The sequence below is a fragment of the Phyllopteryx taeniolatus genome, chromosome 13 (genome assembly GCF_024500385.1).
Source record: "Phyllopteryx taeniolatus isolate TA_2022b chromosome 13, UOR_Ptae_1.2, whole genome shotgun sequence".
In the NCBI taxonomy this organism is placed as follows: domain Eukaryota; kingdom Metazoa; phylum Chordata; class Actinopteri; order Syngnathiformes; family Syngnathidae; genus Phyllopteryx; species Phyllopteryx taeniolatus.
In genome coordinates this window covers 15,343,369-15,356,360 of record NC_084514.1, presented here as the reverse complement: position 1 = coordinate 15,356,360, position 12,992 = coordinate 15,343,369, and the positions used below count along the sequence as shown (strand labels likewise).

Below are 12,992 nucleotides of genomic sequence, written 5' to 3'. Positions count from 1 at the left end.
AAGGGTGAACAACACGGCACACCTCCCCTTGTACTGATGCTGACTCACAAGGTCCATTTGCACCAATCTTGTTGTACTAATATCAAAGAGTGAATGGCCACCAGTAATACGTTGCTCCTTTCTCTCAATAGTCTCATTGACAGACGTGGCTTCATCCAGCTAGACACGCCACAGCTGACACCGCCAACCAACAGCATTACTGTGTATGGTTCCACACAGTCTCAACAGAGCCACATGGTAAGAAGATCTTCACCTGCAGCTTTTGTCACAATTGTAAGCGAGGAACATATTGGGTATAAAATGCATATTGAGGTCCACACCAACACATATTTTTAAAAGCATGTTCAATGCATACTGTCCGTTCCTTCGCACATAAAATGCATTTTCGGTCACCGACAACTGACTTCTTGAAAAAGAGGGAAGATTTAACCAACTTACGTGTAGACTCATAATAAAGTGGAGTTACTCCTATGAAACTTAATTTCTTTCCTCTGCGGGTTGTTTTTGTAGGTTTTCAAGTTATCTGATGATCTAAGGCAGGATTTCATGTGCGTGCGCACATGCAGTTTTCTGCATTTGAGTCACTTGAATCGATACCTCAGCAATGCATAAAGAAGAAAAAAAAAAGCTTGCCAAATTGTCTGAATGTTTTAATACAAGTACAGTGGACGGCCGCTATTCGTGGGGGATCGGGCCCGGGCCTGACCACGAATTGCAAAAATCTGCGAATAATTGATGGCCATTATAAATGCATTGAAAGAAAAACAATGTTTTTTTTTTAACCCCCAATATTATTGACCAAACGGGGATATACCACCAATAAACGTTTTCAATGAAAAATGAGGTTTGGTTCTCCCCCCACCCCCCAAAAAATATTATTCAAAAAATAGAAAAAAAACATCTGTGAATAGGTGAATCTACGGGTGGTGAATCACGACTATGCGGGGGTCCACTGTATCCCAACATGATACCTTTTTATATGGTATTTATATGGTGTCTAGTGCAGCAGTGGTTCAAACCAAGTAAATATTTTTGTAGTATATCAGTCGTAAAGCACAAAATAAGATTCAAACAAATTATATTAAAATATCATGTCTTAAATTAAAAAACTAAAATCCATTCATCCATCTTCTATACCACTTATCCTCACGAGGGTCGCGAGGGACGAAGCTTATCTCAGCTGACTTCGGGCAAGGGGCTACTTAAATGAAAACCTTTTGCAGTGAATGACTTTCTGAAGACTGCATGACTACTTTACATTGATTGTTTTCTGTTTTTGATCAATTGTGGCGTTTATAAATGCAAAATTTACTTCTGTTTGCAAATGTGTATTTCAGGAGGCGCCATGGTGGTGGCTGTTTAGCACGTCTTCCTCACAGTTCTGAGGACCCGGGTTCAAAACCAGCCTCCCCTGTGTGTAGTTTGCATGTTCTCCCTGTGCCTATGTGGGTTTTCTCCGGGTACTCCAGTTTCCTCCCACATCCCAAAAACCTGCATGGTAGGTTAATTGAAAACTCTAAATTGCCGTTAGGTGGGAATGTGAGTGCAAATGGTTATTTTATATGTTCCCTGCGATTGGCTGGCGACCAATTCAGGGTGTACCCCGCCGAGAGTCAGCTGGGATAGGCTCCAGCACGCCCGCGGCCCAAGTGAGGATAAGCGGTACGGAAGATGAATGAATGAATGTTTTGCCCAATGAAACACCCAAATAAGAATAATACGCTGCGACTGGTGAATGACATTTTAACTGAATCATTGGTTATTTCTAAAAGACTGCTTTCAGAATTAATCATGTATCACAATAGGCCTTTACAAGGGTGAGTGAGGCATTTTTAAATTTAAGCTGGTAGTGTTGAGTCAGTGTAGACAAAACAAAAGTTATAACAAACTGGACAATGTGAAATGTGTAGGTGGAGTGTCTACGACAATGCCCATCCAGCCACCATTTTCTGAACTGCTTATCCTCAAGAGGGTTGCGGGTGTGCTGGCGCCTATCTCAGCTGACTTCGGGCGAGAGGTGGGGTACACTCTGAACTGGTCGCCAGCCAATTGCAGGGAACATATAGACAAACAACCATTCGCACTCACATTCACACCTACAGACAATTTAGAGTCTTCAATCAACCTACCACGCATGTTTTTGGTACGTGGGAGGAAACCGGAGTATCCGGAGAAAACCCGCACAGGCACGGGGAGAACATGCAAACGTCACACCGGCAAAGCCGGATTTGAACCCGGGACCTCAGAACTGTGGGGCAGACCAGTCGGCCACCGACAAACGCGACAATGCCTTTCTTAGTTAAACATCTACGATCTCATCTTTTAGGTCAATGAGACTGAGACAGACTGGTGACGTATTTTCTTTTTTTTTTTTTGTCTGACACCTCTTCCATCTGGAGCTAGACTTCATAGTTGCTTCCTGCTACGTGGCTCATTGGTGTCACTGCTAGGGTTGTACAATTCTGGGAATTTTATTTTTGGGATTTATTGTTTTGTTTGGTTTTTTTTTGGGGGGGGGGGTGTGGTTGCGAGCCAAATGTTGAGTTACAAACTAGCTTTATACCAAGTTCACACCGGACGTGAGACGAACTTTTGCCTCGTGTTAGTCGCAAGAGTTTGACCGCAGGAGTAGTGTACAGACTGAATGTGAATTCGCTTCTTTCATGCCACACGTACCAGAGAAGTGGACGTACTTCCCCTGGTAGATACCGACACCATTTATCATATTTCTTAATCGCCAGTGTGTGTGTGTGTGTGAGAGAGAGATACAAAGTGAGTGAGTGTGTATAACGTGTGCCTAATGCTATTGCTAGGATCTATTTTGCACAGATGTCTGCTTATGACAAAGCAATGTTTATATTTATTTACTTGAATATACCTTTCTATTAAATTACCCCCTATTCCCAATTTATTCCAATAAATTCTGATTAAGTTTCCGACTTGAAATATTATTATTCACTGAAAATTTTCCACCTCTTCACAATAACCCTAGTCACCGCTAATGTGGTATGAGTCATGCCCTAAACTGGTTTTCCATGCTCCATTCTTAGGGGTGTACAGCAGAGATCAATAGGCAGCAACTGATTTTTCAACTTTAGCCACTTGAGCTTTTTCCTGGTGTACATGTTCTTTGTGGGCTCAGCTTTCTAATGAGGGTACTAAAGCCTTGTTCTTTCCCTTTTTCTCTCCTCTGGAATCATTTATTCCCTCCTGCTTGTCCCTTATCCTCCATCAACTCCATGTCCCTGTTTTCTCCTTTGCCCGCTCCTCCTCGGACTTCTGTTGTCTGCGTTCAGTGTGATCAAGACCAGTGCATTCAGAGCACTAAATTCGTTTTGCAGGCCGCTGCCACGCCACTCCTCCAGCAGCAGAGCAGCGAGCCAGTCATCATGACGGCCTCGTCGGAAAACGGAGGATCCCTCCCTGGCCGCACCTCACTCGGGCTGGGCGGTCCTTGCGCTTCACTCCCCCTCGGGCAGCCCACGCCTCCGACCTCCACGTCCAGCCTTAGCTGCCAGGAATCCACCAACATGCTGCCCATTCATGCGCACGGCCACTCGCACAACCACAGTCGCCCCCTCCAGGACCAGGTTGCACACCACCACTTTCTCACCCCAGAGGACCTGCCCTCACCCCCAGGTATGCTTCCTTGCAACAGCCCTCTGGGTCACAGCCACACCGTGCAGGCCGGCTTCTACAATCCAGCCAGCCAGGACTCGCTGCATGAGGACTCTGTCAGAGGACTGGTCAAGCTAAGCTCTGTCTGATACAAAGACACTCAAATTGAACACGTGCACCCAGCCCCGAAAATGTGCCACTTTCTGACAAGCGAGCACTCACCTTGGGTTTTAGGTTTCCATCATTGCCATGGTAGGAACTCGGCTGCTGATAAGGAACCTGAACACAACCCAACCAAGTCAGAGCAAGTGTCCTCAGCCAACATCTTGCCAAACCTGTCTGCAGTGCTGACACACTTCTCTCGCTCCTTTTGAACTAGATGGGGAAATCTGTCCACCTCTAAATGTGCACAAGGGTTTCTTTTCCAAAGTGGTGTGTGTCTGTTAGTCTCAGACATTTCAAGCAAAGAATACAGTGCCATGAAATAGTATTGGTGTCCTCCTCAAATTCTTAGATTTTTGCATAGTTTCCCCACTTTAACGTTGAAGATCATCAAACAAATGTAAATATCAGACAAATATAACCTAAGTGAACTTAAATTGCTGTTTTTAAATTTCATTTATTAAGGCAAAAAAATATTCAAAGTTATCTGGCCCTGTGAGAAACAGTAATGGCCCCCCTAAACCTAATAACTGGTTGGGCCACCCTCAGCAGAAACAACGGAAAGTAAGTGTTTTCTATAACTGCCAATGAGTCTTTCACATTTCTGTCGTGATATTTTGGTCCACTCTTCCTTGTGGAATTGTTTGAATTCAGCCAAATTGAGGGTTTTCAACTGTTTTGGAATTTCTTTGGATCGTGTCATTTTGTTGCAGCTATTTTAGATCTGTCGTCCGACTTGATTTTGTCGGGACCTATTCTGTTTAAGTGATATCTAAATTGAACAGCTCTGAGGGTAATCAGGCTTGGGTGTGATCAGTGAAAATTAACCAAAAATTGTGATTAGCCACAATTAATTAATGATTTAACAAGGGGGTTAATTACTTTGGTCACTGTTGGTGTAGTGGTTAAATTCGCATGACTTTGGTGCAGAGAGAGTGGGTTCAGTTCCCACTCAGTGACGGTGTGAAAGTGAGTGTGAATGGTTGTCCGTGTCTACATGTGCCCTGCGACTGACTGGCAACCAGTTCAGGGTGTAGTCTGCCTTTCGCCCAAAGTCAGCTGGGATAGGCTCCAGCACCCCGTGACCCTGAACAGGATAAGTGGTATTGAGGCTAGATGGATTGATGGGTAATTACTTTTTCACACAGGGCCACGTAACTTAATAAATAAAATCACAATTTAAAAACAGCATGTTAAGTTCACTAAGGTTATATTTATGATGGGTACATTTGTTTGATCATCTTAAACATTAAAGTGGGGAAACTATGCAAAAATAACAGAATTGTAGAAGTGGGTCAGTACTTTTTCACTGCACTGTATATCAATTCTTTTGACGGTTCTTGACATTTTTGGTCAAAAATCTAAATTTTTGTCAGTCTCATTGTTTTTATTGTTTTCCCCATCAGACAGACTAATGCCTATTTGCCTGTGGCTGATTGGACAGTATTGTTTCTGCCTTTTTTCCATGTACACTCTCAGCAGTTGCAATGGTTGATGTCACCCTATCGCATATCATCCTACTTTTTCATGTTGGGGGGGAAATGACAGTTGTATTGTACCAAGGTTATTGAAATTATATTTCCTGTGGATATAAATAAATCACCTACTTTTTATGAGATGCCAAATTGTATGTTGAGGTTTCTGACTTGTGCAGTAAGAACAACCTAGTTAAAGCAGTACCTTGTGGCCAACCAGTCGGTCAACCAGCCACTGTGATGATGGTTAAGACGTTATGGAGGACTTTCTCCTTTTCATCTAGTTGACGTCCTCTAAAAGGTTGAGACACTTAAAGGTTGCTACCGTCTGTTGCCATTCATATTACATATTATAATTGGTATGAACATCCATTTTCTCCAATTGAACCAGCTGTCTTTAGTCAGTTTGTAGAACTTGACTGTCACCTTATGGCTGAATGAGAGAGGTGCAGTTTGACCAAACTTGACCTCGCAGTGTTTATTTAAAAAAAAGGTTCCATAAACATTTTACAAAAGAAAAAAATCATCATGTCCATTAAGTAGTCTACAAGTTGATAATTTTAGGTTTGAAACTGCATAGACATCCTATTACGTACAGGTGCTCTTTGCAGCAGTGAACATAAGCTAAGTCAGAATTAGTCACTATTTTGCACAAAGGTGATAGTGATTCAAAGTGTAGTGTGAAGAACATTTGCTCCCCCTTGTTCTTCTAAGTAATATAGCCCCTCAGTATGATTGTTCTACACCACTGCAAACTACAAAAGATGAACATACTGTTAAATGGATACCCCTTGGACATTGTCAATTAAACTTGGCATTATCCCTGAAAAGGGTTGGACCTTAACCCTTTAAAGGCTCACTTGTCTGAGTGACTGAAGAGTATTGGTGCTGAATAAAGAGCTGTCATTATCTTGCAGTGATATCAGTCTTTCCAATGATGCTGCAGTACATGCTTAAGTACGGAGGGATCTACAATACCCCCCACCCCCTCCAATGTGGCAGCAATACGCTACCATACTAAAGAAGGCGAGTAGCATAAAGGCATTGTTTTCAGCTGCAGATGTTTTTATTTTGTCAAGACACTGAGCACAGATTTAGGGTCACAAATTCCAACAGCTATACTCCTACACAAAAACAGTGGATCAAATCTTTAAAAAAAAATGATACATGGGTTTCTTTCCTTGTCTTTAAGAATCAGGGTCGTCACCTTAAATTTTTAGTACAACTTCTGTGTTGCCATCAGAAAGCATTTATTAACTGTACAGGCAATGCTTGAACATTCGTAACTCATGTCATGTAAAAACAAAACACTTTATATACAGTACTTATGTGTAATGCAAAGTTAGTTGGTATGATGTACCTCATATATATTTTTTTACATTCTTGTGACAAATGCAAAAAGAAGCTAACCAATGTCAATAGTGAAACAAAAGAATGAAGTTATCAGCACAAACTGTAAAACAAATGAGAAATTGAAGTTTTGTGTAAGACAAAACCCAAGGAAAAAGCAACTGTCTGGATCACCACAGTTTGACGTCCATGAGCTCCAGGTCTCCCATTATCTCCAGCTGGTCGATGGTGCTCAGGTCCTGCACCCGATGTTTGAACTCAAACAAGTGCAAGCCGTTCACCGCCAGCTTGAACTGATGTGCCTGGCAGAGGAGGAGAATCTGACAAACAACAAAAGACGCACTCCTCAACTGCAAGCCCTGTGTTATTAAACAAACAAACAGGCATAGTTTACCTCAAAATACTCTCCAGGAGAAAAAGGAAAAATGACTAACTCCCGCTCCTCCTGACCCCAAGATTCATTCAGGTACGAGTTCCTAATGAACGTGCTGGATTTCATGCGAGGGTTCAAGTGAAGAGCAATGCTGTCCGTCCTGCTGTTGCAGAGGTTCACTGTAACACTGCGAGATGTTTGACACGAACGTTTACTTAACTGGCCAGCAGTTTGCGTTCTCTGGCAAAGAGCGGTATCATACAGTGGTTACCTGTGAGGATACATGCTGATCTGTCCTTTGATGGTGATGTGCTGCCCAGGGCTAAGGCCTTTTAGGATACTGCCTTTGTAAGGGAGGCTCTAAGGGCAGTGGGACAACACATTATCTCACAAGAGTCTTGATAATCTTGCAATACATGGACAAAAGTATTGGGGAAATTTGGCCATTAGGAAATGACGATGGATGAGCAAAAAAGAAACACGTGGGAATACGTTATTGTTTTGTCCATCAAGAACACTAGTCAACGTTGGAAGTAGGTAATTGTCAAGGTAAGCTGAAGAATGAAGTCTCCATTGAGACTTGCAATCATTAATGTATCCCAGTGCTTTTTGTTCATGTAACACAGGATTTTTACAGCATTACCAGCTCCAAACTGAGTGGATGCTTACTTGAGAGCAGCATGCAGTAGAACAGAATGAAGCTGAAAACTAGTAATTCTGGAGCAGTGATTCTCAAAGGGTGGTACACAAAGAAACTGTGAATTACATGTTGAAACTGCATAATATTACAATGGTTTCATCTTTTATTCTAATACAATACAATAAACAGGTTAAGTATGGTCCAGTTGTATTTAACTTTTAAGTGCAATACAGTTGCATTAACCTTTTTGAACTGTTTGAACAAAAACATTTTTAGGTACTTTTTTTTTTACTTATGTAAATACATTTTAACACAAGCCCAATTCCACTGAAGTTGGGACGTTGTGTTAAACAAATAAAAACAATACAATTATTTGCAAATCATGTTCAACCTATATTAATTGAATACACTACAAAGACGAGATATTTAATGTTCAAACTGATCAACTTTATTGTTTTTAGCAAATAATCATTAACTTAAAATTTTATGGCTGCAAAATGTTCCAAACAAGCTGAAACAGGTGGCAAAAAAGACTGAAAAAGTTTAGGAACGCTCATCAAACACCTGTTTGGAACATCCCACAGGTGAACAGGCTAATTGGGAACAGGTGGGTGCCATGATTGGGTCTAAAATGAGCTTCCCTGAATTGCTCAGTCATTCACAACCAAAGATGGGGCGAGGTTCACCTCTTTGTGAACAAGTGTGTGAGAAAATAGTCGAACAGTTTAAGGACAATGTTACTCAACGTACAATTGCAAGGAATTTAGGGATTTCATCATCTACGGTCCATAATATCATCAAAAGCTTCAGAGAATCTGGAGAAATCACTGCATGTAAGCGGCAAGGCCGAAAACCAACATTGAATGCCCGTGACCTTCCATCCCTCAACCGGCAATGCATCAAAAACCGACATCAATGTGTAAAGGATATCACCACATGGGCTCAGGAACACTTCAAAAAACCAATGTCAGTAAATACAGTTCGGCGCTACATCCGTAAGTGCAACTTGAAACTCTACTATGCAAAGCAAACACCATTTATCAACAACACCCAGAAACGCCGCCGGCTTCTCTGGGGGCGAGCTCATCTAAGATGGACTGATGTAAAGTGGAAAAGTGTTCTGTGGTCCGACGAGTCCACATTTCAAATTGTTTTTGGAAATTGTGGACGTCGTGTCCTCCGGGCCAAAGAGGAAAAGAACAATCCGGACTGTTATTGGCGCAAAGTTCAAAAGCCAGCATCTGTGATGGTATGGGGCTGGGTTAGTGCCAATGGCATGGGTAACTTACAAATCTGTGAAGGCACCATTAATGCTGAAAGGTACATACAGATTTTGGAGAAACATATGCTGCCATCCAAGCGACGTCTTTTTCGTGGACGTCCCTGCTTATTTCAGCAAGACAATGCCAAACCACATTCCGCTGTTACCACAGCGTGGCTTTGTAGTAAAAGAGTGCGGGTACTAGACTGGCCTGCCTGCAGCCCAGACCTGTCTCCCATTGAAAATGCGTGGCGCATTATGAAGCGTAAAATACGACAACAGAGACCCCGGACTGTTGAACAGCTGAAGCTGTACATCAAGCAAGAATGGGAAAGAATTCCACCTACAAGGCTTCAACAATCAGTGTCCTCAGTTCCCAAACGTTTATTGAATGTTGTTAAAAGAAAAGGTGATGTAACACAGTGGTAAACATGACCCTGTCCCAGGTTTTTTGGAACGTGTTGCAGCCATAAAATTCTAAATGAATGATTATTTGCTATAAACAATCAAGTTTATCAGTTTGAACATTAAATATCTTGTCTTTGTAGTGTATTCAATTAAATATAGGTTGAACATGATTTGCAAATCATTGTATTATGTTTTTATTTATGTTTACCACAACATCCCAACTTCATTGAAATTGGGGTTGTAGAATCAGTAAGTAGTTTTTTATTTTGCTATATTTAAGCGCAGTGTTGATCTTCAAACTGCATTAGATTACAGTGGCTAAAATAATACTCAATATACTTTTTAGGATTGAGACCTCTGTCTCGTTTTTTGCAAAATACTTAGGCCTTCTATGATACAGTATTTTTATGTTGGTCATGAGGGTGGTACTTGGAAGGCTAAGTATTTTTTTAGGTGGTACGTGATGTCAAGTTCGAGAACCACTGCTTCAGAGCGTTACAATCATTTGTACGATGAGTAACTTTCCTGTGTTTTGACTGGCATAGTGCCACCCTTTAAACGGGTCCTGTACAGCCTTTTTTCAACTCTGACCTTAAACTTTCATTAGCAAATGTGAGCAAAACTTAGAAGTTTTATATGACTGTGGCGCAAGGGGAGAGACTCACCAAGTCACCAGACTCCGAGTATATTGCCTAAGAGGGAGAAAGAGGAACTTTAGTCACAATGAAGGCAAATTGAAGGGATTTAAGGTCAATTTACGACTGACAGAGTTTGGGATGTAGCCTATAGCCTGCACTTGGACCTTCCCAGACACAGAAAATGTGTTGATCCTGTTTAGTGGGACTCTATGTTTGTATTCCAGGAGGTGAGTTCCATTTACTGCCACCTGTTGGTAAAAAAAAAAAAAAAGAAAGAAAATGCTATCAAAGATTAGAAAAGAGCAGCAAATTAGGTTCATTGAAGTCTGTAAATTGCCCATATGTGTGAACATGTGTGAATGGTAGTTTGTGTATATGTGCCCTGTGACTGGCTGGCGACCAGTCCAGGGTATACCCCGCCTCTCGCCCAGTCAGTTGGGATAAGCTCCAGTTTGGAAGCTCTGAACTGTTATCTAGCACGATTTGCTGAACCCATGTCTTGCGTCACACCATTTATGATGGCGGTTTGAATTCTGTTCTGCTTTGGTGACTCGGAGGTATATTTTCCAAAATATGAATTGTCCTATTTAAATTCAAAGAGGTTCAAACTGCCCTTGTTTCTCTAGCATCTCTGACCTTGAAGGCGTCCTGGTGCACCAGGATGATGGTCTCAAACGCGGCCCCGCGTTTATAGGGCAGCTGCTGCAGCGTCTCCTCTTGGCCCCAGCTCTCCTGCAACAGGGAGTTACATCGCACGCAGGGCGAGCCCTTGAAGCGAGGGCTGAAGTGCAAGGCCACGTCAGATGGCGGCCTGGTACTACCACCGCAGGAAAGGTCAATCTGAAACCTCAAAAGACACATGCACGCCATGGCATTACACATCTAGAAACATAAAACATCTAGAAAGCCTACTGGAAACCTTATCTTAGTAAGACAAAAGACGTGTGATGGCCCGATGAAACCAGGGAACTTTTGGGCCATAATTCCAAAAGTTATGTTTGTCTTAATTTGGGGTTAATCAGAGGCACTTTAAAAGGTGGCAGGTGTGTTCTAACTCCCATTTAACATGAGTTTGAATGTGATTGGTTAATTCTGAACACAACACTAATGGTGGGAAGTTTTTAAATGGTTTCTCTTAGTCCCATGCGACTGGCTGGCAAACCGTTTAGGGTGTACCCCGCCTCCTGCCCGCAGTTAACTGGGATAAGCTCCAGTATACCCAGGACCCTTGTGAGGATAAGCGGTGTAGAAAATGGATGGATGGACCTTGGATTGGAAAAGAAAAAAAAAAGAGAGAAAGAAAACCAATTGGAACCAGGACTAACGTTGCGGTTCTCCTGGAACCGTTCAAATTAAAACATTTCGGTTCCTAGTTTCGATGCCTAAGTCCTCCAGCCGCGAAGAAGTGGCGTAAGCCAACGAAGAAGAACGCGCACGACGACGTGCTTGTGACCAACGGCGGCGGCGGCGAGAAAAGTGTGTCATAACTTTGTTAAAATGAATGACCAGTCGCCTCAGTGCAACACTAGGAATAAGATTATATTGTGCAAAGGAGGCTTTCGCTATTTGTAGCGTCCGACGCAATCCTAGCCTCAGCCTACACCACGTGCAGCTTCAGTGAAGTCAACTCTCAGTCAACTGGGTGAGTGAAACAATAAAATACGTCTATGCAAACATTGAGACAGCTAAGGTAAACAGTTGCTTGCACTTTTGCACTGATGGTTTTTAGCGTTTATTTTAGTCTTCAAAACAACATAAGCAGTGATGACCCCAAAAAAAAAAAAAAAAAAAAACCTTAACATTGGGCTAAAACTTCGCCGTAGCAACTTTACATCACAATGAATTGGGAGAAAATTCACATGAATGTTGTCTCACAGTATCACAAACACTAACATGGTGCCTCATTGGTAGATAGGGAAAGGAATCAGCGTTTTATAGCATTTTGTTTCATCCATTAATATATATATATAGATAGATATAGATCTATATATATACATATATATATATATATATATATATATATATATATATATATGTATATATACACACACACACACAATAAAGGTTGGTAAACTGCATCAGACTATTTAGTTCACCTGTCAGCATTTGCGGGTACAGTGCCCTGGATGATGATGATCTCTCCAGGGTGCAGGCCTCCAGGTATCGATCCTGTATATGGGATCGCCTGAGGTGGAGATGGTTAGACCACTTCATATTGGATAATAACAAGATTCACATAGCGACAATGTCTAGTACGGTGCAGCTACAAGCAGACATTGGCCACTTAATAATATCTTATGGTCGACATTGGACATAATAAAACTGTAGTACTAATAATGTTGGTAAGAATAATGGCAGTAGGCATCTCACCGGCTTCAGGACGCTAAGCTTCGCGTTTGCCACAGACATCGAGCTTCCTGTGTCGGTCTACAAACAACAGATTTGTGACGAAACAATAGCGAGAGTCGCTGATGTGCTTAAATGGCACCCTTTTTCACATCCAGCGCTAAATATGGATTAGTGTAAATAGTCGCCATGCGAACGTCCGAAGGCACGCATGCGCAAACCCGTGACGTGACCACTAGGTCTTGTTAAAAAGACAAGAGGCCGCTTGTAACAACAATCTACTTTGGATAAACCACCACTGGTTAAACTTCAGTCAGGAGCACACCATTTGACAGACACGTTTAACGCGAGTTGTTGAAACGATGGGCGTATTCGAATGTGTGTGGAAGTGGGACAGCCCTGTTCCCTTCTTTGCACCCCGCTTCCTCTCCTTTTTGTCAACACTTTGGTTTCACGGAAAACGAAACTTAATCGTTAATTGACAGTAGTTCTGAGCCAATGCGATGCCGTCTGTTTTTTTGACCAATCAGACCACATTTCTCGTAAGCGACACGCTTATTTTGAGCTCAGCGACAACGCATCTAGGAAGTTCATAGTCGACAGCGCGTTCTATGTGTGTGTGGACGGCAAGAAAACCCAAAAGTCCTTGGGTGCCGGTACATTGTGCTGCATACGGTTGTGTAAAACGACAAGGGAAATGGGAGTCCTTTTCACTTGTAAA

The 12,992-nt window shown here is 42.1% G+C and overlaps 2 protein-coding genes across 7 annotated transcripts in view; one reads left to right on the top strand and one right to left on the bottom strand.

The window, feature by feature from the left end:
- Positions 1-5,398, top strand: part of zdhhc14 (zinc finger DHHC-type palmitoyltransferase 14) — a 49,198-nt gene extending 43,800 nt beyond the window's left edge. For 3 of the 5 annotated variants that reach the window (XM_061794193.1, XM_061794194.1, XM_061794191.1), the window contains 2 exons: positions 132-237; positions 3,297-5,398. In XM_061794193.1, coding sequence (XP_061650177.1) covers positions 132-237; positions 3,297-3,767 — 577 coding nt within the window. In that variant the 3' untranslated portion in view covers positions 3,768-5,398. Of the gene's footprint in view, positions 1-131; positions 238-2,326; positions 2,350-3,296 lie in introns of all 5 variants that reach the window. The other 2 variants (XM_061794195.1, XM_061794192.1) reach the window with 2 other exon arrangements.
- A 901-nt stretch (positions 5,399-6,299) lies between these two features.
- On the bottom strand, positions 6,300-12,867 carry LOC133487522 (galectin-8-like). 2 transcript variants are annotated; one of them, XM_061794219.1, is made up of 8 exons: positions 12,296-12,867; positions 12,022-12,110; positions 10,562-10,772; positions 10,054-10,173; positions 9,953-9,979; positions 7,250-7,338; positions 7,000-7,165; positions 6,300-6,907 (listed from the first exon to the last, which is right to left on the bottom strand). In XM_061794219.1, exons 1-8 carry the CDS (start codon positions 12,332-12,334, stop codon positions 6,776-6,778), a joined length of 873 nt encoding a protein of 290 aa, XP_061650203.1. In that variant the 5' UTR covers positions 12,335-12,867; the 3' UTR covers positions 6,300-6,775. The 2 variants fall into 2 exon arrangements, with proteins under 2 accessions (XP_061650203.1, XP_061650202.1); XM_061794218.1 differs by having other exon boundaries at positions 6,300-6,925; positions 12,296-12,863.
- Between the last annotated feature and the right edge of the window lie 125 nt (positions 12,868-12,992).